General features: G+C 40.9%; 1 protein-coding gene across 1 annotated transcript in view; it reads right to left on the bottom strand.

The window, feature by feature from the left end:
- PIEZO2 (piezo type mechanosensitive ion channel component 2) overlaps positions 1–24558 on the bottom strand; it is a 138434-nt gene extending 113876 nt beyond the window's left edge. Inside the window, exons 1-8 of the mRNA XM_054984822.1 lie at positions 24529–24558; positions 22221–22344; positions 21871–22001; positions 20198–20434; positions 17983–18094; positions 14204–14496; positions 10572–10720; positions 9247–9420 (exon numbers count right to left, since the gene is read on the bottom strand). Coding sequence (XP_054840797.1) covers positions 9247–9420; positions 10572–10720; positions 14204–14496; positions 17983–18094; positions 20198–20434; positions 21871–22001; positions 22221–22344; positions 24529–24558 — 1250 coding nt within the window. The remainder of the gene's footprint in view (positions 1–9246; positions 9421–10571; positions 10721–14203; positions 14497–17982; positions 18095–20197; positions 20435–21870; positions 22002–22220; positions 22345–24528) is intronic.
- Between the last annotated feature and the right edge of the window lie 247 nt (positions 24559–24805).

Raw genomic sequence — 24805 nt, 5'->3', positions numbered from 1 at the left:
CCAAGAAATAGTGTTTTTGAAAGAAACTGTGTGTATGTGTTTTTGTGATTCTGTCATGAATGGGCCCCATTCATGCCACTGAGTTGCTATATCATAGCTGTGCATTGATTGCCAAATGACTTTGCTGTGCCTTGATGTTATATTGCAGTTGTTTTAACCTAACTTCCTTTCATGGGCTTTCATGGGCTTGGGAAACCTGTTATCTCTTATGAGTCTGTCTCAGTCAGCAATGTGGCCTTGGCCACTGGTGTGTATGCCAGACTTGTTTTGATTTACTGTCTTCATGTATTTTCCCCTGAGATTTCTGTCTGGATTTTTCCCGCCACTGATATGCTAATAAGATGGAAGTGGGGAAGATCCCTTTTACCACAGGTCTTTTGCCTTTTGTTTATTCCTTCTAGCCTCTTGGTCAACTTAGGATCTTTTCTATGGACAATGCTTATTTTCTGGAATAAAGCCTTTCAACCAAGAACTTCAGTGGGCTTGATGTGGGGGTCCAGAGGTTTGCCTACCATAGTATAAGGACCTTAGAACTGACAGATTCTCTGGTTTGAAATAAGCTATGGTACTATTATGTGGGAGACTGTTGTGATGTCTTGTGTTGTGCCTTCATGCTATGTAACTTAACGCCAAGAAAGAAATAAAGTGTTTTGGCAAGTAATTGTGTTTTTGTGATTCTCTGGTTTGAAATAAGCTGTGGTACTATTGCGTGGGAGACTATTGTGATGTGTCAGACTAGTGTGCCTTTAAAGCTGTAACTGAAAGTTAAAAAATACTTTGTTTTTGAACTTGATTCAATGTGTGTTTGTGTGTTATCCTCTGGTGTGAAGGTTATTCCCCATCATAGGGAACAATGGGGAGGGGCTGGCCAGCCCACTCTGGGAGTGGTGTGGAACTTGGGTGTGTGTGTTGGTGGTTCAGGTGTGCTTTCCCAGGGACGAGCTTGCATGCAGGAGTGTGCCCTCCACTGCGGCACCTCTGGCCTGTGCATAATTGCCCTGGGAAAGACAGTTTAAAAGTTCCCATTAAGGAACAATGGGGAGTGGCTGGCCAGCCTGCTCGGGGGGGGGGACTTGGAGGTGCATGTCTTTGGGTCTGTGGGGCTGCTGGGGGGGGTAGATTGAAAGGGGGATTACACCTGTGGCCATGGATGTCACATTCCATGGGTTCCTGCTGTGGGAGTCTGGATATTCCCACAACAGGAACCAATGGAGAGTGCCTGGGCAGTGGTAAGTTTGTTGTGGGGGGAGTTTGGTTCTGAGGGGCTGTGTAGTGTGTAGCCATACTGTGGCTGTGGCCATTGGCAGCCACAATCCATGTGTTTCTGCTGTGTGGGAGTCTTCCCCACAGTAGAAATAAAATGGTGTGGTGGGAGAATCACCTTTGGGGGGCCATAACATGCTATCTCCCTGAAACTTGGGGAGGGCATGGTAGGAGAGGTAGGAGCAGGTCCCCAGAAAATTGGGTGCATTTCGCATGAAAAATGCCACTCCAAGCCACCTAGAAAAAAGGCCTTTGTTTTTTCCCCATAGGGAATAGAGGAGAATGGGGGAGGATAGGGGCACATTCTTTGGGGGGGGGGGGTATAACATGACCCCCAAAGTCCAATCTCCCTGAAACTTGGGGAGGGCATGGTAGGAGAGGTAGGAGCAGGTCCCCTGAAAATTGGGTGCATTTTGCTTGCAAAATGCAACCCCAAGTCACCTAGAAAGATCACTTATTTTTCCCCATAGGGAATAATGGAGAGTGGAGGAGGATGGGGGTACCAAATTTTCAAGTCCAAATTTTCTGAAACTTGGTGGGGTTGTTAGAGGAGAGTTAGGAGAAGGTCCCCACTAAGTTTGGTTTGCTTCTTAAAGAAAATGCCCCCCTTGGCTCCCAGAAAGCCGGGAGCATTTTCCCCTTTGAAAATAATGGCCGAATCTTTACGAAGCAAACCTGAATCTTTCCAAATTGTTGCTTGCCGCTTCGGAATTCCCTTTATTCTGGATCATTTTCCCGATTTGGGTATTCCGAATCAGGAAACCTAAATCACCCTGGCCTTGCACACCCCTAGTCACAATATTTTATAGGTTTTAAAATTCAGGACAGGTCCTTATATTTAAATGCCCAGTTTATATCAAACTGTTTCCAGCAGCCTTGCACACCATTACTTGTAAGTCTTGCTTAAATTAGTAGGTCTCAGTTTATGTTGATACAATTAAATTATCTTATAGCAGCATTGGAAAAACTAAATCTTTAAAGCAAACATGAAAACAAGTTTAATAGGAGGAAAATACAAGAGCATCTGACAACAGAATTCTTCAGAAATACCACTGAAGTTGGATTTTTGTGGCTGCTCATAATATGTTGTCATTGGCTAAAAAAATCCACAAAAAACAATAAACTAAGTAAAAGTTCTGCTCAGATATACTCAAAACACTGCCAGTTTTGCAGAATGATATACACAGAGAAAGTCAGAAAACCTTATATCTGCTGAAGAAAAAACTATACATTCTGAATTTACTCGCAATTAATCTTGCTATACTGCAACGAAGTTTAAAAAGTCAAATAAACTTACTTGCTTGAAGGGGCTTGAAGCAAACTATCAAGGTATGTATTATATAAGATAATACATATGTGATGTCACAGAACTATTGTATGTAAAAAACCCCTAACCACTGAATAATAATCACATGGTTTATATATCACAGTACTATAATGTTTAATGGATTTTTGTTTGAAAGTATTATTCTTATAATTCTTGAAGCATTATTCTTATATTGCACTGGAAAATGTTATCACATTACACCAACAGTAAATCTTTAATATTTGCAGCAAACCACTGATCTAATCCACAAATCACTGTGACTTCAAATTAAAGTTGTGGAAGCAAATCCCAGTCAAATCAGCTACTTTTCCTTAACTGAACTACAAATTGACTTGCTTATATATAAATTGTGAAAAAGTTAAGGCAATTGAAGTAAAATATGCAATCTGCATCTCATTTGAGATGCCCTAAAACCAGTTCTATGGACTGAATGCACTGTAGATTTCAGCCAAAGGAAACAATATTAATAAAAGCTGCAGTGCAATATGCCTCAGGAGACGTTAAGTATTTGTTTGGAAGAAGGTATGAATTCAGCTACAATTCACATATACAGTGCCATGCACAAGTTACACTCTCCTCATCTCTTCTTACTCCAAAGAAAGCAACCCTGACATGTTCAGGCATGCCTGGAAGTTTGAAAACTCTGCATCTCATAGACTGCATAAATGCTTTATCTCAGGCCAGGAGGTTCTGCAACTGTTTGAAGCGCTTGCTGGCCATACATGGAACACTGTCGAGAGGAATGACACAGTCTGTGGCAGCTTACAAACAGTTTGACTATAATATCTGGAACTACTGAGTGAGCTAACACATTCTAATTTTCTTTCTAAAACTAAAAAAGGGTTGTTTTAAAATACAGAACATTAGTAATAAGTGGGGCATTATTTTCTTCAACTTAGAGTCTTATTGCCTAAGCAAAACAGCCAAACACAAAAGATCTAGGAGAAAATCATTTTTGCAATGGAAAACAGTGTTGCACTTACCTGTAACTGTTGTTCATTGAGGTCTTCTGTGCAGGAACACATGGGACTGTGCATGTGCAGGCCTGCCGAGCGGCGCAGTTATACTGTTTTAAAATCTATTAATGGGTGCTTGTCTCCCCAGAGTGCATGCGCGAGCGTTTCCTGCCCCAAACACCTGCCTGTTACCCTCAGTTTCTTCTGAGCTTCCGGTCTCCCTTCAGAAGAGAGAACCTAGTGGGGTAGGAGTGAGGGTAAGTGTTCCTGCACAGAAGACCTCCATGAACAGTTACAGGTAAGTGCAACACTGTTTTCATTGTCGGTCTTCTTATGCAGTCTCACATGGGAGATTACCAATCCACTTACCATGGAGGACAGGTTCTCATTGAAACAATGATTGGTGCACCGCTTACCCCACTGTAGCCTCTTTCCTGTTATCCATATCCAAAGCATAATGTTTGATGAACGTATCTGGCGATGCCCATGTGGCTGCCCAGCAAATGTCCTGGATAGGTATCCCTCTCAGGAGTGCAGCTGATGAGGCTTACGACCTAGTGGAATGAGCATGAATCTCTAATGACAATGTACATTAGTCTTTCTATAGCACATTCTAATTGCCTGAATGACCCATCTAATGACTGTTTGTGATGTGGCCTTTTTCCTTTTTTAGGTACTGCATAACAGAGGAACAACTAATCAGCTTTCCAGAATTGTTTTGACCAGTTCAAGTAAAACAACAGTGCTCTGGAAAAATCTAGGGACTGGAGCTTCCTTTCTGCCTCTGATGTTGGTGATGGGAAGAACACTGGCAATACTATTTCTTGTGAGGTGTGGAATTTTGTGACCACCTTAGGTAGAAATTCTATGCTAGGCCTCAATACTACCTTTTCTTTACGTACTTTCAGGAAGGGTATATCAGCACGGAGGGCTGCCAACTTGCTCACTCTCCTCGCAGAGGTGATAGCTACTAAGACCACCTTCATAGTTAAATATCTCAGGTGGCAAGTGGCCAATGGTTCAAAAGGTGGGTACATCAGTTTGGCTAAAACCAACTGTAAAGACCATTGTGGCACAAGTCTTGTCACTGGTGGGTACATGGTCTGTAATCCCTTAAGGAAAAGTTTGGCTGTGTAATGCGAAAATATGGTTTTCTTGTCTATGGGGCATAAAATTACTATACGGTTGCCAAATAAACCTTGACAGATGAATTAGAGAGTCCCTTATGTTTCAAATGCAACAAGAATTCTAAAACAGAGGGCACCGGGCGTTCATACGGGTTGAGTTATAGCTCATTCAGTAAACTTCCCCCACTTGTATGAACAGGATCTCCTAGTGGTGAGTTTTCTTGCACTCAATAACACCTCTGCCACCCCGTCAGTGAATTCTCCTACTGCAGAATTCGCCAAGCTGTAAGCTCGAGTTTGTCTATGTCATGATGCCAAACTCCTCTGAAGCTGAGGAGATCTGGAGCCAGTGGCAGGTGTAGAAACGTGTCGTTGGAGAGTTGTGTCAGCCTGTGGAACCACAGCTGATGCGGCCAAAAGGGGATTACTACTATCATGTTGGTCCTGTCCATTTGTAATTTGCTGACCACTCTCGCTATGAGAGGAATGGGGGGAAAGGCGTAGAAGAGATTCCCTGACCACTTGATCTGGAACGCGTCCCCTATGTTTCTGGGTCTAGACCTCCCCTGGAGCAGAATATGAGATTTTTCCTGTTCTCTGCAGTGGCAAAAAGGTCTACTTCTGAGAAACCTCACAGGTGGAAGATCCTTCCTTTGTATCCTTCCTATGTATCCTTCCTTTAGGGGATGAGCCTATTGTGCTTAAAGTATCCGCAATGACATTGCTTTCCCCTACGATATGAACGGCCTGTAGGGTGATGTTTTGCTCATTGGTGCATTCCCACATCTTTATAGCTTCCTTACATAGTATTCTGGACTCTGTATCTTGACACTCTTTCCTGTCACCATATCTGTAAATGAGGTAAGTGCATAACGTATAGCTCGTAATTCTAATACATTAATATGTAACTTCTTTTCAGCCTTAGACCATAGCCCATGTGCAAATCTGTCACTACAGTATGCTCCCCAACCGGATGTTGATGCATCTGTTGTAATGGAAATGTCTATGTTCAGTGACCCAAAGCTTATGCCCATTAATAAATTGGAGTCATGGATCCACCAGTCCAGTGACTTGATCACTGTTCGGAGTATGGTAAACTTCTTCCTCTGGGAGTGGACTGTTGGGCGATAGAATGATAGGAACCAAACTGCAGTAGTCTGGCAAGTGAAACTACTGCAGTGGTGGCGGCCATGAAACCCAGCAACATCTGAATATTAATGGTTGGCTGGAACCTCTGCCTAGTGAACAGCCAAACCAAGCCTTTTATCTTTCTTGCTCTTTCTAGAGGGAGGAAGGCCTTGTTTTCTGACCTATCCAGTACTGTACCAATGAACTGGACCCTTCTGGTTGGGTTGAGGTTTGACTTCTTGAAATTTATGATAAGGCCAATCCTCAAACATGTTTCTACTACAAGTTCTACCTGCTGCTGCAGTTCATCCCTGGAGTATGCTGAAACCAGCCAATCATCCAGGTACAAGTAAATGGAGCAGCCTTGAGTCCTTAAGTATGCTACAATGGGTGCAATGCACTTAGTAAAAACTCTGGGTGCTGTGGCCAATCCAAAGGGTAATACCTGGTACTGGTATATCTCTCCATTAAGGGTAAACCTTAGAAACTTTCTACAAGAAGGATGAATAGACACATGAAAATATGCATCCTTCAGACCCATGACTGCAAACCAGGAATCGGGTGGAAGCAGTTGAAGGACCATATTGAGGGTGACCATCTTAAATTTCCTGACTCCTACCGATTCATCCAAGTTTCTCAGGTCCAGTACTGGTCTCAGCCCCTCGTCCTTTTTTTCAACCAGAAAAAACCTAGAGTAAAACCCCCATCTAGACTCATGCATGGGTACATGCTGGATAGCAACTTTCTCTATTAGGGAGTTAAGTTCCTGGACTAATTCAGGGGATGAATTCTGGTTAAGGTTGTAAGGGAGACTCAGAGTTGGTGAATGTTTAAACTCAATTTTATAACCTTCAGCAATGATACCCAGAACCCAAACATCAGAGGTAAGTAACTGCCACTCCAGCAGAAAAGCAGACACTATCGCATGTCTTGGCTCTAGTCAGAATTGTTTGCCATGTTGAGCCATATCTTTTTGGTTAGAAGAGTTCTGGCTCTGCCTCTGCTTTTGTGGCAGTCTTTGCCTTTGAAAGTTGCTATGCTGGTGTGACTGGCAGTTTGATGGATACTGGTACGGCTAGTATCTGTAGAAGTGGCTTCTGTAATGTTGCTGTTGTTTGTACTGCTGATGGTACTGTTGCTACTGGCCAGCCTGTTGCTTCGGTGGCAAAACCCCATAGGATCTTGCTGTCTGCCTGTCCTTTTTCTTTAGGGACAAGTAATCATCCATCTTGAGGGAGAACAGGGACTGGTCCTCAAATGTTAAGTTCTAAACCTTCCCTCTCATCTTGACAGGTAGAGCCATTGTGCATAGCCAGGCATGCCTACAAAGAACGACCACATAAGCCAAGGTCCTCGTGGAAGAGCTGTTACATTTCTCCCCGTGTTGATTTGCTGCTTTGAAAGCTTTATAGCTTCCTCTTGAATAACACTGGCTAAATCTCACTGATCCTCAGGCAGCTTATCGTTGAGTGATGCCATCCTATTCCATACCTATATTTGATAAGCCCCCATAATCGAAATGTAGTTAGCAATTTTAACATTCAGGGCCATGGAGGTATAAATCTTTCTCCCTATTCCATCCAACTTCTTGCTCTCCTTATCCGCAGGAGTGGAGTGGGGCCCCTGCCTGTGTCTGGCTTGCATTTCCGCGGTGATGAGGGAAAACAGGGGCATACATCCTATTTGGTCTTGTAAAGACCTTCAACCTTTTTTGATGTTGAGGGTATGAATGCTGGCTTGTCGCATAAGGAGTTGATCATCTCCACAAAGCCCTCAATGATGGGAAACGCAACATTGGCTGGATTCCCTGGTTATAAATCATAGTGGAGACATCAATATCTCGAGCCTTAGCCATTCAGAGCATCTGCTCCATGTATAAGTGAAACTCATCTGTCGGTGAAACTGATCAGTCTGGCACCAGCGTCTCCTCCGGTAAGGGGTCAGAGGGCATACTCAGGCTCCTTTCCTCCTGGAATGGCTCCAGGTCTGATTCTGGCAGCTGGAAGGCCATTGAATTTTTTGGGGTGTAATATGGATTCTTGTATCTCTTTGGGGCACTAATTTCCTCATAAACATAAGAGGTTGACTCTGTTCTGTATGGTTCCCCCAGGTTGACTCCATGGGATGATGGGTTAGTCTGCTGAAACCATGGTGATCACCTACGAGAGCAGCAAGGATGAGAATGACCTCTCTCCCGTTCCCAGCTGAATCTGTCAGGTGAGGCTTTGGGGAGCTTGCCCTCTTCCTCTGAAGAGTAATCCAATTGGGATCTAGAATATATAGACAGAGTCTTGGGGGTCTCTACCACTTGCATCTCTGGTTCCGTCTCGATGTTGAGGAGGTGCCTAGTCTTTCCCTTCTTCCTAAGTCCATGCTCTGACTTTGGCCGTGCCTTTTTCTTAGGCGGTTCCGTCAGGTCTTTTGTCCGCAAGGCCCTCTCTCTATCAGGTTTAGTGAACAACTCCATAGTGTTGCCCGGATCCACCTTTGGAGTCAATAGTGAGTGATGCCTCGACTTTGATCTGACCGGTTTTAACTGGCTGGGTGAAAGCAGGGTTGGGTGGAAATGCCAGCTCCGATGTCCCTCCAACACGCTCTGCGTCTCTGTCAGGCCTGACATGGAGCCAGGTCTGCAGGGCTCGCTAACTTCGCCACTGGAGTCATGGTCAGGTGATGTTTTTGACTCTGAGAGGACCTTGTCGGCTCCAGAGAAGTGTCTATCCCCAACGTCGATGGTTCCAACGGGTTCGGATCTGAGTGCGTGGCCAACTCTGACAGAGTAGAAGATTTTGCTGCCTTAGTAGCAGGGCTGGTAGAAGAAGAAAGCACCCACTCCCACAATAGAGCTTTAAATTTGTTAGCCCTCTCTGCCTTTGCCTTAGGGGTAAACTTCTGGCATAATTACAAGCCTGGACATTGTGGCCTTCACCTAGACAAGTGAGGCATAAATCATGCCCATCAGTGTGGGTCATTTTAGAGGAACACTTAGTGTACCTTTTAAATAACACTTTTTCTAACGTTTTAGAATTGTTAGAGCTCCGTTCTCTGTAAAAGAAGAAATGCTGATCTCCAAGCTATGATGCACCCTGTAGAATCTCTTTGTCTAGCAGCAAAGGAGGAACTGAGGGTAACAGGCACCGTCTACCCCGTTTTGGGCAGGAAACGCTCGTGCATGCACCCTGGGGAGACGGGTCCATTAATAGATTTTAAAGCTGTATAACTACACTGTTTGGCAGGCCTGTGCATGCGCAGTCTCGTGTGGGACTGCACAAGAAGACTGACAATGAACACAAGATTTTGTTTACCCTGTACGGACCCATTTTGTTTTGAACAACAGCAGTACATTTAGAACTCTAAGCTGGCAGGAGAAGTGGAAAACGCACATACCTCAGGGCCAAGACCTTGAGACCCTGAAAGTAAAAACATTTTCTGCTTCTTTTTTTACCTGTAAATGGTGCTGTCCTGTTTGCTGGTTACAGCTTTTAAGTCTGTAAGTTGGAGGAAACGGTCATGGAAGTAATGAAGATGCAATATACACACCAACAAAAAGGAGGTTGGAATAAAGATACGGGTGAAAAGTTCTGTGACAGAAAACTTTTTTAACCCAAGATCCTGTAGTCTGAAATACAAAGCAAAACAAGAGAGAACTAAATTGCCTGACCAAAATATACTTGACAATATTTCTTATTTATCAGAAGGCACATTCTTTGCTGATTTTAAAGCAAAGGGAATGGCTTTGCTTTTAAATAATGTAAAAATGCAGTTTTGAGAACCCCATTTAATAAAGATGTACAGAACTGCAGAAGAGTAACAAACCTCCATTATGGCTACAAGATAGGGTTACCAGTCCCCTGGGGGAGCAGGGGAACCATGCTCCCAGCTTTTGCACCCTGCCACCACTCACCTGGCCAGTGGGGTGGGGGGGGGGGGAGAAGCACTGGGAATGGGCTAAGGAGTTCTGAAGAATGCTCCCATGCACTCCAGAGCTCTTCCTTGTCACACTGGCAATGATGTTATTCCTGGTGCAACAAGGAAGTGAAGGCTTCCGCATGGGGCTGATTTGTTGAAAATCGGCCCCAATCAGCCCTGCACAGGGATTTAACTTCCTTGTGTGTGCTTTGCATGTGTGCAAGGTAAGTTTCCCCCACATGTACCTCCCATGGCCCCCCATCCTCCACTTTAGGCTCCAGGGGACCTGGCAACCCTACTATAAGAAGGTTACAAGAAGAGGTTCTAGAACTGGTCTTGATGGGATTTTTTCTTGCTGGAATAAGTAAGAATAAGTTCCAGTATTCATTTGATTTGCCCAGATACATATTTCAGTGTGACTGGGCAAGCAAGAACCCAGGAACTGCTGCTGTTGATCAACTTTCATTCACTGCAGTGCAATCAGTATGAAAAATCAGTATAAGTTTCTAGTAAGGCTACAGTATAATGCAGTGGTTCAGAATGGCACTTTGATAAAGGAACAGGACTGTAATCTATGCTACTGAGTACGGCATTGTCTGTTTATTGTATGATTATAATACCTTTTTTGTATTGGGTCACATATCTAATTCTTTTTTCATTTTTTTCAGTTTTTGTAGTTCTCATTCTAGTGCATTTCTCTTGATTTATGCTGTATAATCTGCCTTGAGCTTTAGTGAAAAAATCATACTATAAGGTAATATATACTTCATAAAGTGAATATATCAAATAAACTGATTGTACCCAAATCCATAATCCAGTTGCTCATGTAAAAGAAGCATAAATTAATAGAAAAATACTAACTGGTCATCATTCATTCCTGTCATGTTTCTCCACAACCCAGGAAATGACTGAAACTGATATGTGTAGATGAAAACAAGCACGAGCATTGTGTAAACCACCACTGACATCCAAAAATATTTCAGAATTCGACGCCACCATTCATAGTGCACCTGAGAATTAGAAATGAAAAATTACTATAATTTAGTAATAATTTTACATATTACTAACTGCATTGCTAAATATGGCACTAAATGAAAGTATCATGACAAACACATTGAAACTAGCTGTGATTGCACAGTCTTCAATTGAAAATTGTAAATCTGATTAATTTTTTTTACCCATTTATCATTGGTGATTCATGGGCAGAGAATTAAATATAGGTCATGGTAATTCAACTATAGAAATTCTTAAATGATGTCTATTTTCTGAATCCATACACCTACTGAACTTCCTCTAGCATTCAAAATTGAAAAAATCAGTAGTCATTATTTGTAAATAGAAATTCACAGTTACTTCTTTAGTCCCTTAATGTTTTTAGACAAAATCACATCTGTCTAAGCCAGGGGTTCCCAACCCTTTGAATATAGTGATCCACAATTTCAAAATTACTTGGTACAGTGGCCCATCCAGGGTTCACCCAGGTTTTCTGGCACCTTGACTGAAGTATGGCCTTGGCAACCATCTAATCCAGCATTCTATTTTCTACAGGGGCCAATCAGATGTTTTTGAGAAACCAACAAAAATCATATGCTATTATGGACCCCAGGCAAGTGGCATTCTGAAGTATACAGTCTTTCTATAGGAAGGCTACATTCCAAATTACTCCCTCTAACCTTCTTTACGATTCTACGAAACACACTGTAGCAACAAACAGGACACATTTTACTTTATCAAACAAATGCATATGGAGAAAAGAAAAAAACCAACTAATGTATGATATGGTGGTGGAGGGTGCTGTCAAATCTTAGCTGACTTAGAGCATTCCCAGGTGCCTGCTGGTTTGCACTATTGCCTGTTGATCCACCAGTGATCGTCAAGAGGTAGCAAGCCCCCCAAGGTCGTTCACCACCAGTAGGCACCCCAGGAACACATGTGGCACGCATACTCCCAGGGGACGTGTTGATGTCACTCCCAGAAGTGATGATGTTGCACCGCCTGTGGAAGTACTAGTCCTTGGTGAGTTCCTATCTGCTTAGAGGACTAGAGTAAGTAAACACCGTTCTCTGCCTTTGGGGCGTTAAAGAACTGTGAACACTATCTCATCCCCTATACTGTTTAACATATGTGTGTAATTATACACAGAGATAGTAAATTGTTTTAGTATATGGTGGTATCAATAAGCAGATGACTTTCAGTTATTTCCCTCCCAAAAATTAGATCCAGGAATACTGATGAATGGACTGAAACAATGTGCTTAAGAGCTGGATGGCAGCATTCATGCTCTCAATATTCTCATGTTGAATGCTTTGATTGAATTACCACAATGGATTTGATGTGAGGCTGTCCATGAAGACTGGGAGCTTCAGTCGGAATAAAAGACCATGGATTATATACATTGAACTAACAAAGAAACTGCATCACACCAATTTTGTCATATCCACAATGTCTCACAGTTTGTTTTCATTCCCAGCTTAGAGTCTGCATAACAAAATGGCTAACAGTGCAATCCTCAGAAGAGTTACTCCAGTCTAAGCCCATTGAAATCACTGGGTTTAGACTGGAGTAACTCTCTTTAGGATTGCACTATAAGAAACTGAGCTACGAATCAGGAACTCTCTAGTTAGGTTTTGTTACCTAACTAGAGGTAACAACAGCAACATGGGTCTGATACTACTAATTCACATTACAGGGTTGTTGCAAGGATTACTAACTACATTACACTACATTAATGTAACAACAATAGTAACAACAATAATAACATGCTCTAATTGTACCTGGAGTGGGGACTTGCCATGGGGGGGGGGGGGAGAAAAGGATGACAAAGACACACTGTGCTGGGCAGAATCAGGCCACTACTTTATTGATTACAGGTTCCTCAGGTCTTGGCACTGTTGCAGTAATATAGATTAAAGCACACTGCAGTAAACAGTATAAAGCAATACACCTGTATTCTAGGTGAACTAAATTTTGCATGAGCTATTTCTGGTTCCCCCCCCCCCCCAGAATGTTAAGTAACCAAAACAGGTGTGCTTTCATCTTTGACAGCTAATTAAAAATTGTGGACTCTTATCTAGATTGTTCTTCTATCAGAGAATAGACCAATGGTGATCTACCAACTTAACTCTTTCTGTCATTGTTTTGCAAGTTGGATAGAATGTAATTTTTTGGCTAATTAGAAGGTTATACAATAGAAATTATGAATATTTAATGAAGCATCAAACCAATTATAGATGGTTTATGCTATCACAAAAAGGATCTTAGATATTTGCATAAGAACCTATAAAACATGCAGATTCAGATAGTATATTAGAGTTCTGATTGGAAGAAATCTCATGAGAATCTAGGTGAGAACTTTATCTTTGCATTGTATGCTATGGGAATCTTAATGCATTTCATAGAAATTTTGATTGTTTAGAGTTTATTAGGAAATGTTAGCAAACCTAATTCTTATTGCCTTTCTGTGTTCTGTTTTTGTAGGATTTATATTAATAACCATATATATTTTGATAACTTGCTTTGTTAAAAAACTAGGATGTAATTTCAATAAAGGAAATAAATAAACTCTAGAAAGGTGTCTGTGTACTTTGATGAGAAGAAGCAAAGCAAAAAGGACCCTATATGAACAATGTAATGATTAACAGAATTGTTCAAAGAACAGTCCTGTTTGACAAGCCTTAATAATTGCTGAAAGCTATCCAAGAGTCAAAGAGTCAATCTTTCTTTTGAGATAGTAAGATCTTTGGTAAGGCGTGGATAAAAGAGTCCGTTACAGCACAGCACAGGCTGGGGACACTGAATTCAGCTGACAGACCAACTGCTGTCAGCACCTCTGATGGGCTCAATTGACAGCTCAACTGCTGTTAATATCACCAACGGGTGTATTTGACAGCCCAACTGCTGTCAGCACCTTTCTCAACCTCTCTGTTGGGGTACCTGAGGGAAGAGGGCTGGCATTAGGACTGGATGTGGTGGAAACTGCTATTGCTACGCATCACTATCCTCCTGGGGGCATGGACAATGTGTCAGCCCCAAGGTTGGCTGCCTTGAACCATCACCCCTCCAAGCCCCTTAAAAGGATTCCCTTTTATGATCATGCAGAGAGCTTATCCTCCACAACCTACCCACCAATGCCACACCCTAGCCAATGTCTAGCCTCCAGCAGCCAGCTATAACAGTTATGCTTTCATTAACAGTGCAACCAGACATACACAGTATATATTCTTTGCTACAAGAAAGGCAAAAATTCCAGGACCTATTAGCCAGTAATAGCCATGGGTATAATTTCTTCTGGGCCCTGTTAACCAGGGACTGTCTTTGGACATAGAAAGGATGGGTAGCCGTGACAGAATTAAATAGGAAACATGAGATAGGTCTTTGCTAGGAAAGAGCTCTTGAATGCCCAGTGTACCTGCCGCCTCATCCTTTTCAACATGAACTACTTATCCTGTTATGCTGCTTAGATATTTAAAAAAAATAGGCTTTGTATTACTTACCTGATACAGGGCTACACAGAATAAGAATAGCATCATATAGATGATTTTGTACATGACAATTCTTCCTTCAAAGCTGACAAAGAAGAACATTCCTCCAAGTACATAAATCCAGTACTTGATGAACATAGCCATCACCATATTTCCCAAGACTTTCATTACATCTTCCTCTTCTTCCTCATATTCCACATCTTCCTCTTTTTTAGAGTCCTCATCTTTTTGTGATTCCTCTTCACTTTTTTGTGGTTCTTCTTCACTTTCTTGTGATTCCTCTTCACTTCGTTGTGATTCATCTTCTGTAAAAAATTACATTTTCTGTATTAAACTGTCAACTGACCTCTTAAATAATATAATACAGTGATTAAAATAATATTTTATAGTACTCTCAAACATGCTTGGTTAACATTGGATTACAGAGTAATCTATTTCTTTAGAAAGGTAATTTCTGCTATTGGGGCAAAAAGAGGATGCCAGTCAGCATTTAAGCTATCTTCCAAAGTTACCAGTGAACAAAATGGACTTAGCTGAAACATACACTCTAAGAGACGTATTTTAATATTCAAAAGCTGAAGGGTGCTGATTAGGGCTGTGCGCTTCGGGTTTTGCTTTGGGTAAAGTTACCCGAAGCAACCTGATTCAGAATACTCCAGTATTCCCCGAAGAAGGGCCAGCATGCTGGCCCCATGCTTCGGACTACCGAAGCAAAGCTTTCCAAAGCATTTGGAAATGCTTTAGAAAGCTTCAGGGCTTGTTTAAAGGGCCCCGCCGCTGCTTGCAAGCAGTGGCGTGCCCCTTTAAACATTAACCCCCCCACCTCCCCCGCCACCTACCTTGCGGTGGTTCCAGGCCAGCTACTCTGCCGCTGTCACACTGCCGCCCAAGCCTGCAGGGTGGTGGGGAAGGCCGGAGCTGCCTCCTCCAGCCCTTCCTGCCCTTCAAATGGCCACGGTGTGCCAGCGCCACGGCGACCATTTGAGAGGCAGGAAGGGCTGGAGGAGACGGAGAAAGCCCTTCCTGCCCCTCAAATGGCTGCCGTGGCACCGGCACATCGCAGCCATTTGAAGGGTAGGAAGGGCCGGAGGAGGCGGCTCTGGCCTTCCCCACCACCCCGCAGGCTTGGGCGGCGGCAAGGCAGCAGAGGAGCCGGCTGGCTTCAGGCCACGCAGCCTTGTGCTGCCGCCACCACTGCCGCCCAGCTGATAACCCAGATAAGTGGGTGGGGGTTGGAGGGATCTTCCTAGGTTTGGGTGGGGGGTAGAGGGGTCTCCCCGGGGGTGGGGGGGGTGGGGAGTTCCCCCCTCACTTCAGTATGGTCCGAATCTTCATGGAGCATACCGAAGTGATTTCTGAACCTCGAATCCGAAGCGGCTTGCCGCTTCGGATTTGGGGGTATTCCGAATTGGTTTCCCGCTTCGGGTAAACCCGAAGCAGGAAAACTGAATCTACCCACCCGTGCACAGCCCTAGTGCAGATGTGAATTTGTAGGATTTAATAAAAAACTGCATCAGTATGGATTGATTGCTTTAAGGGTATTTATTAATACTTGAAGAAAATCTCTAGCAGTTCTCAAGAACAGTACTCTGATTACATGTCCATCTAATTAAACTTATCTTTAGTAACCTAATATATGACATGGACTAGTTATTAAAGATGGCTTCAGAGATATTACTTTGATTAATCTTTCAACAAGTTAAGAGACTTAGTACCCATGGAAAAAGCAGGAAGTAGTATGTGCAGAGTACAACACACTGGACAGGCTGAACGATAATGTTATAGGAAGAATCTGTGGTGAAATGCTTACGCCCCAGGATGAGTGTTAAAGACTGCAGCAACAAACGATAATTCCTGGGCTTGTACTCTGTACAGTCTCAGAGTTTATAAAGTGCTTTTGTGTGCTGGCAGGGGAGAAAGAGGACAGGTAAATAAGTATGTCATCCCGGCTAAATACCGGGGATGGCTGAATACTTCCTCACTCCCGCACTGAGCAGAAATGAATGCTTGTGAGCTCTGTTTTTTTCTCACAGCAAAATAACAAGTAGTCAGCAAGCCATCCCCTGTAAGTATGGTGAAAATAATAAATAATAATTTAATGTGCAAATGCTCATTAATGGGTGATATTTAGCTCATAAATTGTCCTGACTAGGCTCCACCCCCACCTCCAAATTCCACAAGAAATTGACAAGGTGGAAGGATTGTATAGGTCCATTTTCAGATATTTTCACCCTTCTACCACTGTTCATCCTGAAAATTCTATTGATCATAAAATCAAGATCATAAGAATTCATGGATAGAACTCATGGATTCATGATGGTCCAGTAAAACCTCCATACTTAGAGACAGTGAACCTATGAACACTAGTCACTTGGATTCAACAGAATGGGAAGACTGTAGTTTTCATTCTCAGCCTGTGGGCTTATCAGAGGCATATGGTTAGTCAATGAAGAAAAGAGGATATTGGATTAGGATTTGGGCCTCATCTAGTAAGGATCTTCTTATGTTCTTGCATTCTTTCTGTACTGAAGAATGAAGGCAGTTTATACAAATTCCACAGAGCAACAGGATGGATATAACAACAAAAGAAAAAAATGTAAACCTCTTTTTACCTATTAAATGATGTTTTGGGCCAGTATATTGTCTTCTTTTAAATTTGTTTTGCTGTTGATAGTCATGTTTATTATATGTAAAATATAATTTTTAAAATTGGTTAAAAATCCTCACAAAATTACAAAAAAATATCCCTTAAACATTAAAAGATTAGGTTCTGCAACTACGATTAGCTTTGCACGCCTGAAGCCATGATGAAATCTCTTTTCTTTTCTCCTCTCATCTTGTACCATGTAATTATAGCCTATTGCTTAGTTTTCCTAGAACCCCTCTTTGTACTTCAACTGATTGTTTGCCCTTTGGTTTATAGTAATAATAGGGATTCTAAACTGTGTTAGGGTATTCCACCAAACTTAACTGGGCCTTTCAACTTATGCTTTCACTCCTTTCATACCCTCTTGCTTGGAAAGTACTTAAACTTGAAGAAAACTGAATACTGATAATAGAAAATTGCAAGACAAGAACATTTTTGCTTCATTAATTTATTCACACCATCATTGTTTCTGAGTACCAACACTTAGCTTCCTTGTTTCAAAGTCAAGATTGTTTTGCTTCACACTCTGTCCTATCAGAGAGTATCAAAGTTTGTTCAACACTCAACTGACTGCTTGGAAAGCCACAAATCTGTAAGGATGCAAACATATCACCATAACTTGTCTTTCTCCCAGCCAGTGACAGCGTGGAAAGAGGTGATGGGGCTAGCCTACACCCACCATTTCTTCCTCGAACTTGGCTGCTGCTATCTAGGCCCAAAGATGAGAGAGGCAGTAGCAAGCCAGTGAAGTTTATCTTGGTTCTAGCTGGTGGTAGAGTAGGATCTGGGAGGAAGCAATGCATCAGTAACCTTCAAGCCCAGCAATATTTTATTTATTTATATGCCACTTTTCCTAGAAAGCTCAAAGCAGTTCATAGACAAATCAAATTCGTTAAAATTTTACAATGAGAAGAACCATTAAAAAGCCCATGTTCAGCTAAAACATCAATTCCAGTCAGGGATGGGATAGAATCGGCCCCAAACGAAGCACAGGAGCACTCCCGTGGCCAGCGTAATGACATCATTTCTGGGAGTGACATCATTGGACCCTGGCATCCCTACTACATGAGCTTAGTTTGGGTAGCAAAATACCCTAAGCCAGCTCTGGAGAGAAAACACAGATGTACTTTATTCAAGCATTTACCTTTCTCTTCATCAACTTTGACCTCAGATAAAACTGCTTCTTTTAATTGCAAAGCTTTTCTCTCAGTGAGGTGTTGTCTCAGCAGTAGCCAGAATGTAATTTCAAAAACAATCTGAAAGCAGAAATGTAAATAAAAAATTGTTCAACATAACAGAAGTATTAAAAAGCTGTCTATTTTTAACAATTTATCAGACCTAGCTATAACATCATATTTTGTTATGGGCAGATCTACCTCAGCCTGCACTGAAAAGAATAACAGGGAAATGGATCATGTTGCCAATTCCAGATATTTAGCAAACAAACAAACAAACAAAAATTGAGGCCTTAAATTTGGCTCTGTTAATTGTGTCATCTGAGAACAAAATTCCTCCTCCTAACAAACATTGGCTGATTCCTCTTTTCCCCGTCTGTAAAAAACCAATTCAGTAGAGGAAGAATCCAGTTTGCAAGATCTGAGCATGTCTGTTAATGATAGGACATTTTGGAAGTCTTTCATTCATAGGGTTGCCGTTCTAGCCCCTGGACCCTTGTCTTAAGGGGGGGGGGCATTTTTGGGCCACTTTGGTTTTAACATAGGCTTAGGGCTGGAAAATCATATCTGCATCCTGCTAAAGTTATGCTAACAGCAGTCGCTAATTATTTAGCAGCCATGCCAAGGACAAGGTGGTGAGTTGTTAAGCAGCAATGGAATGCAGACCTGCTCTTTCCTAAAGCCTAAATTGGAGGGCCATTCTACCCAAGGACTTTGGAGCTGTTCCCTGAATAATCTTACTCTAACGAACAACCCAGTCTCTCCAAGACAATAAGAAATGGATGGACCCCAGCTAGTTCCTCTCCTTATCTTAGTGACTGTACAGGAAAATTTCTGCCCTTTCCTTAATCTTGTCATTCAACATCAACGCAGCCTTAGGGCTGTGCTTCTCCAAACCAACTCAAGGAAGCATTTTTAACTTCTACACACACCAGGAAAACTTTTTCAGTATCAGCTTCCTCCCTACTTTATTCTCCAGAATTAGGTTTTCTTCTTAGTATAACATCTTTTAACAAAAAAGCAGGATCATGTAGACAATAGCCAATGACAGGAGTAGGCAACAAAAGATCTCATGGTGATTCATCAGCAGAGATGTATCTTTTGCCTTCAGGAATAGGGAATTATGTGAAAGAACACCTCAAAGTCAGAAAAGCACTATGACTGAATTAACTTCCTTATTTTCTTCACCTTTTACAGATATAATGCCCACCAAAATCAACCATGCTACTACTTTCAAAACCTCCCAGAAGAGCAATTTTTTCTACACAGCAATTCATTTTCTATTTAAGTTGTCATACTTTTGGCAAAACAAAATTATGATAAAATTATTGGTGCTTTTACACTGAATGCAAAATTCAATTTATGTTTAAATCTAGAGAGTACCTCATTCCAAGTACTAAATCTAGAAGACACTCCTCCTTTATTGCAATGGGTACATATATCTTTTTAGTTTGTACTATAATTTAATTTTATGGAAAGCAGTTCATTTCAGATAAGGTTTTTCAAAGTGGCTAATCAAAGTTATGGTGAAGTTACTGGCAATATATTAAAGCAGCTAAATCTCTTGTGAGAAATTTATCGCATCAAGGAGAGAAAGCTGAGACCATATCCAACAGAACCTCTGGAACATTTAATCTATCTTAAAAGCACTAATGCTACCTTTGAGAGAAGATAATATAGTGTTTGCTAGTTTTCACATTCATTATAAATTAAGGAGTGGCCAACAGGGAGTTAGAAGTACAGAATTCACTTTGAGAGAAGATCTCCTGCATCATAATTATGATAGCTAGGCTAGTAAAAGAAAACTTTGATCATATTTATTTTATGATACCCATATCATAGCTTCAATTATTTTGTTTCCACCCTCCTTCAAGAAAAAAAAGCCTGTGAAATGTAGTCAAATAGGTTAAAGTAGGTTACAGTAGAAACTCCTTTTGATCCTTCCAAAACCATGCCTAATTCTCAAAGTACTTCAAATACAGGGTGAGGAACTTCAGTCTAAAATGAAAATTATGAAAGGGCCGGAACACATGCAGAAATGCCTAGGTAAACACATGCCTATCTTGAACACTGTACTTTTAAAACATACCATATAAATAAATGTTCTCTCTACAATTGCTTCATGTGCCTCTGTGAACAATTTTTTTGCCTGAATGGCTATCATCCACTTTAAACATTATTTACCTTTGATGCTAATTCTCGAGGATCTTTCCGTTCTAGAAATCCTGAAATTGTAGGGAGTTCACTATCATTAAGGTCAATACTCCATATATACTGGAATGTTAATAACAAATTTCCATAAGCCACCATAAAAGGAGAACTAATCATAGCATATTTCCTTCGATCACGCAGCATCCAAAGTATGCAGGACCATATCAACAACCCAAATGTTAGCCAGCTATGATAAGTAATACTCCAGGCCTTAGAAAAAAGAAAAAGAAGCAGATGCAATATGTTGCAATAAAAATCATGTTTTTCTCACTTGAACAATGCTGTTTCTAGGCTAGGGATATATTGCAATAAAACAACAGTCCCTTAAGCTAACGAGAACAGAGCAGTTGCTAGCTGTAATAATCATACTACTACATGAACTGAAAACTAAATTCCATTACAATTAAACCTGGGTCCTCTTTTCCTATTTATTTCTTGAGTCTGAGAAGTTAAGATGGGATACAAATGAATAGACATTGTAAACACAAAGTGGTTACTTCAGGTATTTCAAAATTCAGCAATGATAGTCATGTCCATTGAGAATGTTAACATGTACATTAGAGAAAACAGACAGCTGATAAAAATGTACTGTTGCATCTAATAAAATTAAACAGAAAGGTTTTTTTTTAAAAAAATGTCTGGTTTTGAACTTTTGTGACTCAGTTGTGTAAAAATCTTCAAATTCTTCACTAATGTCATCATGAGACAGTGGATTCATGTTAATTTCTCACACACACCCTATCTGCTACTCATAATGCATAACATGAAACAAGGTAAGCGATTAGAGGCACTCAAAGGAGAAAACGTAAGGTCCCAGACAAAAAAGCTCTCCTCTTAATTATCAAAAATATACCAACAATTTACTCAAGTGTAAGTGTGCAAAGGTGCAATCAATCATATATATACAAAATATTATTCCAATTACATATATCAGAGTCAGTACTTTCTAGAGTTAACACACAGATATTGTTACTAGTACCAATTTGTCAAAAATACAAGGCAACCAGAATCCACATTCTTCTCAAATAAAGTTACATAACCAGTAAAACTGGAAACGAATATGAGACCAAATGTCCCAGTACACCAGTCTATACGACAATATAGTTGTTACCAAAGTGCCAGGTTTCTTACAGCAGTTCAGAAAAGGGGCTTCTTATTCAAAGAAGTATATTTCAAGGCAGTAACTTGAAATGGAGTGGTAATAAATCCGCCTGGTGGTAGTAAATCCGTCCCTATTCAATAAGGACTCTGGATGGTTGAATAGGGACTCTGAATGGTTATTTGATTACCAGAAGTATCTGCCTCCAGGCATTCCATTCAGATTCAGCAATGGAGGAAAGGGGTCACACCCAACCTGGATTGCTCACTCCACCTCTTTTATGACTTTTGCAACTGATTTACATTTACATGTCCCTGCACCCTCTCTCCCCTCCCCTCCCCACCTATATATTTCTGGCCAGTTTCTTCATACTTTCCATGCATCTGATGAAGAGAGCTGTGGTTCTCGAAAGCTTATCCTACAATAAAGTTGGTTAGTCTTAAAGGTGCTACTGGACTTTTTAATGTTTTGCAACTACTGACTAACATGGCCAACTCCTCTGGATCCATTAACAAAGGGTGACTGTTTAAAATATTTTTATACATACCATCATGGCAATCAAAGCACAAACATAACTTTGTTTCATAATAAAATGGAAAACTGTGACCATCGCATGAACTTTAGAATTTTTTTCTTCCTCAATATTTTCTTCTTCCTCTTCTTCCTCCTCTTTCTTTTCTAAGAAGATAAAAAGGATTTCTCAACTCATGTAATAAATGACTCTCCAGAACCCTTCATATTATTTTATGATACATCAGCAATTGATTCTCTTTACAGGCAATTGACATACTTTCCTAGCATATATAGTGCTCTAAAGTTTTGGAGAGAAAGATTAATGGATGTAAAAAGAGCAACAAAAGGAATCTAGATTCCTCTCCACGCAATTCTCACTACTACCTGAGTCATCATCTGTTGGTTCCAATTTGTATTGTGGTGTTGAGTACATATCTGTCTTAGAAGGCCCATTTTCTATGGGCATGAGATAATTAACAGGTGTACCATTCACTGTAACCAACAGAACCTGTTGAATGAAGATTAGAGAAAGAGGAATGTTTTAAAATGGACACTTGCTAGACCAAACAACTAGTGCTTTTGTAAAAATATTAATGATATGTGATACTAATCATTCAGGTTTATTTCCAGTCACTTGATATTAAATAGTATATATATATTATTAGCAACCATCCAGATGCACGTGGCATTTTCACACATACAAAATTTTCACAAATACAAACTTCTAGCTTGGTCCTAAAGCTGGAGGTAAATGCCACTTAAATCAATAGGATCTACTTCCAAGTAAATCTGTTTACAAACAGAATGTAAGCCCTGAAGAGTAATTTACTTTAAAATGTCAACAGTTTAAAAAAAGAGCATGTTTTGTCAAAGTTTCTCTCTGGATAATATGTCTATAATTTTTTCCCCTGATGGATAACCATGTTGGTCTGCAGTATAACAGCAAGATTCGAGTGCAGTAGCACCTTAAAGACCAACCAGAATCCCAGGGCATAAGCTTTCAAGATGCAAAGCTCCCTTCGTCAGATGTTTTGACTCTCAAAAGTTTATACCCTGGACATCTTATCAGTCTATAAGGCGCTACTGTACTCGAATCTCGCTGTATATATATTAACATGGCATGCTGTTATTTTTTTTTTACATTTGCCAAAGACCTGTACGAGGAGCTCTGTTGGTAGAATGGATCTTCTGCAGCCCACTTCTGCACCTAAAAGGCTTCTCCTGTTGATCAGGAAATCCATGGCAACAATGTGGGCTGCAGCTTCAGAAGAAAATCCATAAAAATCATGGAACCTCTCTCCCTTCAGTGAATGAAAGTGCCTTCAGCTTACATAAGAACACTTATGGATCCAACCCACAGATGTTTGTTTTGATGCATTCTGGAGTAATTTTTGATTATGAGAATTATAGCTATTAAATTATATCCATAAATTCTCTAAATCCTTATTTTAAAAAAGTGGTCAGTCGTTTGGATAATGAAAAGCTATTTCAACAGTTGAAAAAGAATTGCATAAAGGTCTATTTGTAAAGCAGTGATGAGTCATATATGTAACCATTGTTAACATACAAAGAATAAGTTTGATAACTACAGGGGATCAAGAATCCAGGAAATACTACGTGGCTCAGTTCACAGGGCAAATGACAGCTGGTTGGATAGAAACCATCTTTTGGCATTTCTATTTGCATGCACTATTGTCAAAAAGAAGTCGTGGCAATTGGAACAGTCACATGAACAATAAAGAATAGAAATATCTGATTGCTCATTACTAGAGATGGGCATGAACAACAATATGAACTTTAAAAAACCACGAATAGCCCAATCTGCTGTTCGCAAACAAGCTGTTTGTGAGGCCCCATTCTAAATGAACAGGAGGTCGTTGCAAGCCTTGTTTGTTGCTGTTCGTCAAGCCAGACAGTCTGGCACCTGCAATCAATTCCCTTGGCAACTCAGGCAGGGATTGTCTGAACTCCTGCTATTGCCCTGGAAACCCCAATCTAAGCCCAATTTAGCTTGATAGGCTGGTCTTCCTTCCAAGTGTGGACTGGAGCTCCAAATTTGTTACAAGAGGAAAAGACCAAGGGGGAGAGGGGGCTCCCAGCTCTGGCTTTCAGGGAGAGACAGCTGCTGTTAGAGAGACAAGGTAAGTGCATTGAAGTTTGAAGTTTCTTTGTGTGTGTGTGATAGGGATCTACCCCTTCAGGTTCCAGGGCTGCTGCCGGGCTCTGGGGCCAAGCTATTATTTATTACTGGTACCTTTCCTGCTGCCTGCTCAGGTAGGGTTTCTGAGAGTGGTGCAGTAAGGGATCTTGATGGCTGGAGGAAAGCCTGCTGGCCCCCAAGAACAACGAACAATGAACATGTTCGTGAACAGGATCATGTTCGTCAATGTTCATTGTTCGTGAAAGGCAATGAACAATGAACACCATGTTCATTTTTTTTTCTGTTTGTGCCCATGTCTACTCATTACTACTCTTTCCAAAGGTCTTGAGGAGGCCTGGCAGGAAGCCAGGTATCTGTCATTATTTCCAATTGATTTGAAAGCAAATAATTATATCAGTGAATTCAGGTATCTTTAGCTGTTCCAAACAGTCCTGTTTCTACATAAATCTATCAGGAACGGTCAGCATCTAAACAATATAACCATATTTACAAATGTGCACATAAACTTGAAGAACTAGACAGTGTACTAACATCAGATGGCTTGTGTTCAACTTCAGTCATTGATAGAGGCTGTAAAAGCAAGGTAAGAATGGTTTATTAGTTGGGAAGCATAGGTGAAGCATAATATATTCTTGTAAGATACTGGACTTCAGATCGACTAGTTGCATTTGATGTTATTACTATTTTTCTGGAAACATATAGAATTATACAAGTTTCAGTAAAATTATATTAATAATGTAGTACAATTAATATACACTTCTAAATGACAAACATATAACAGTTAAGGTTATAATGACATCTGTGGAAA

This window comes from Eublepharis macularius, chromosome 7 (genome assembly GCF_028583425.1).
Source record: "Eublepharis macularius isolate TG4126 chromosome 7, MPM_Emac_v1.0, whole genome shotgun sequence".
In the NCBI taxonomy this organism is placed as follows: Eukaryota; Metazoa; Chordata; class Lepidosauria; order Squamata; family Eublepharidae; genus Eublepharis; species Eublepharis macularius.
Note: the sequence above shows the minus strand (reverse complement) of the source record. Positions and strands in the feature narration are given on the sequence as shown.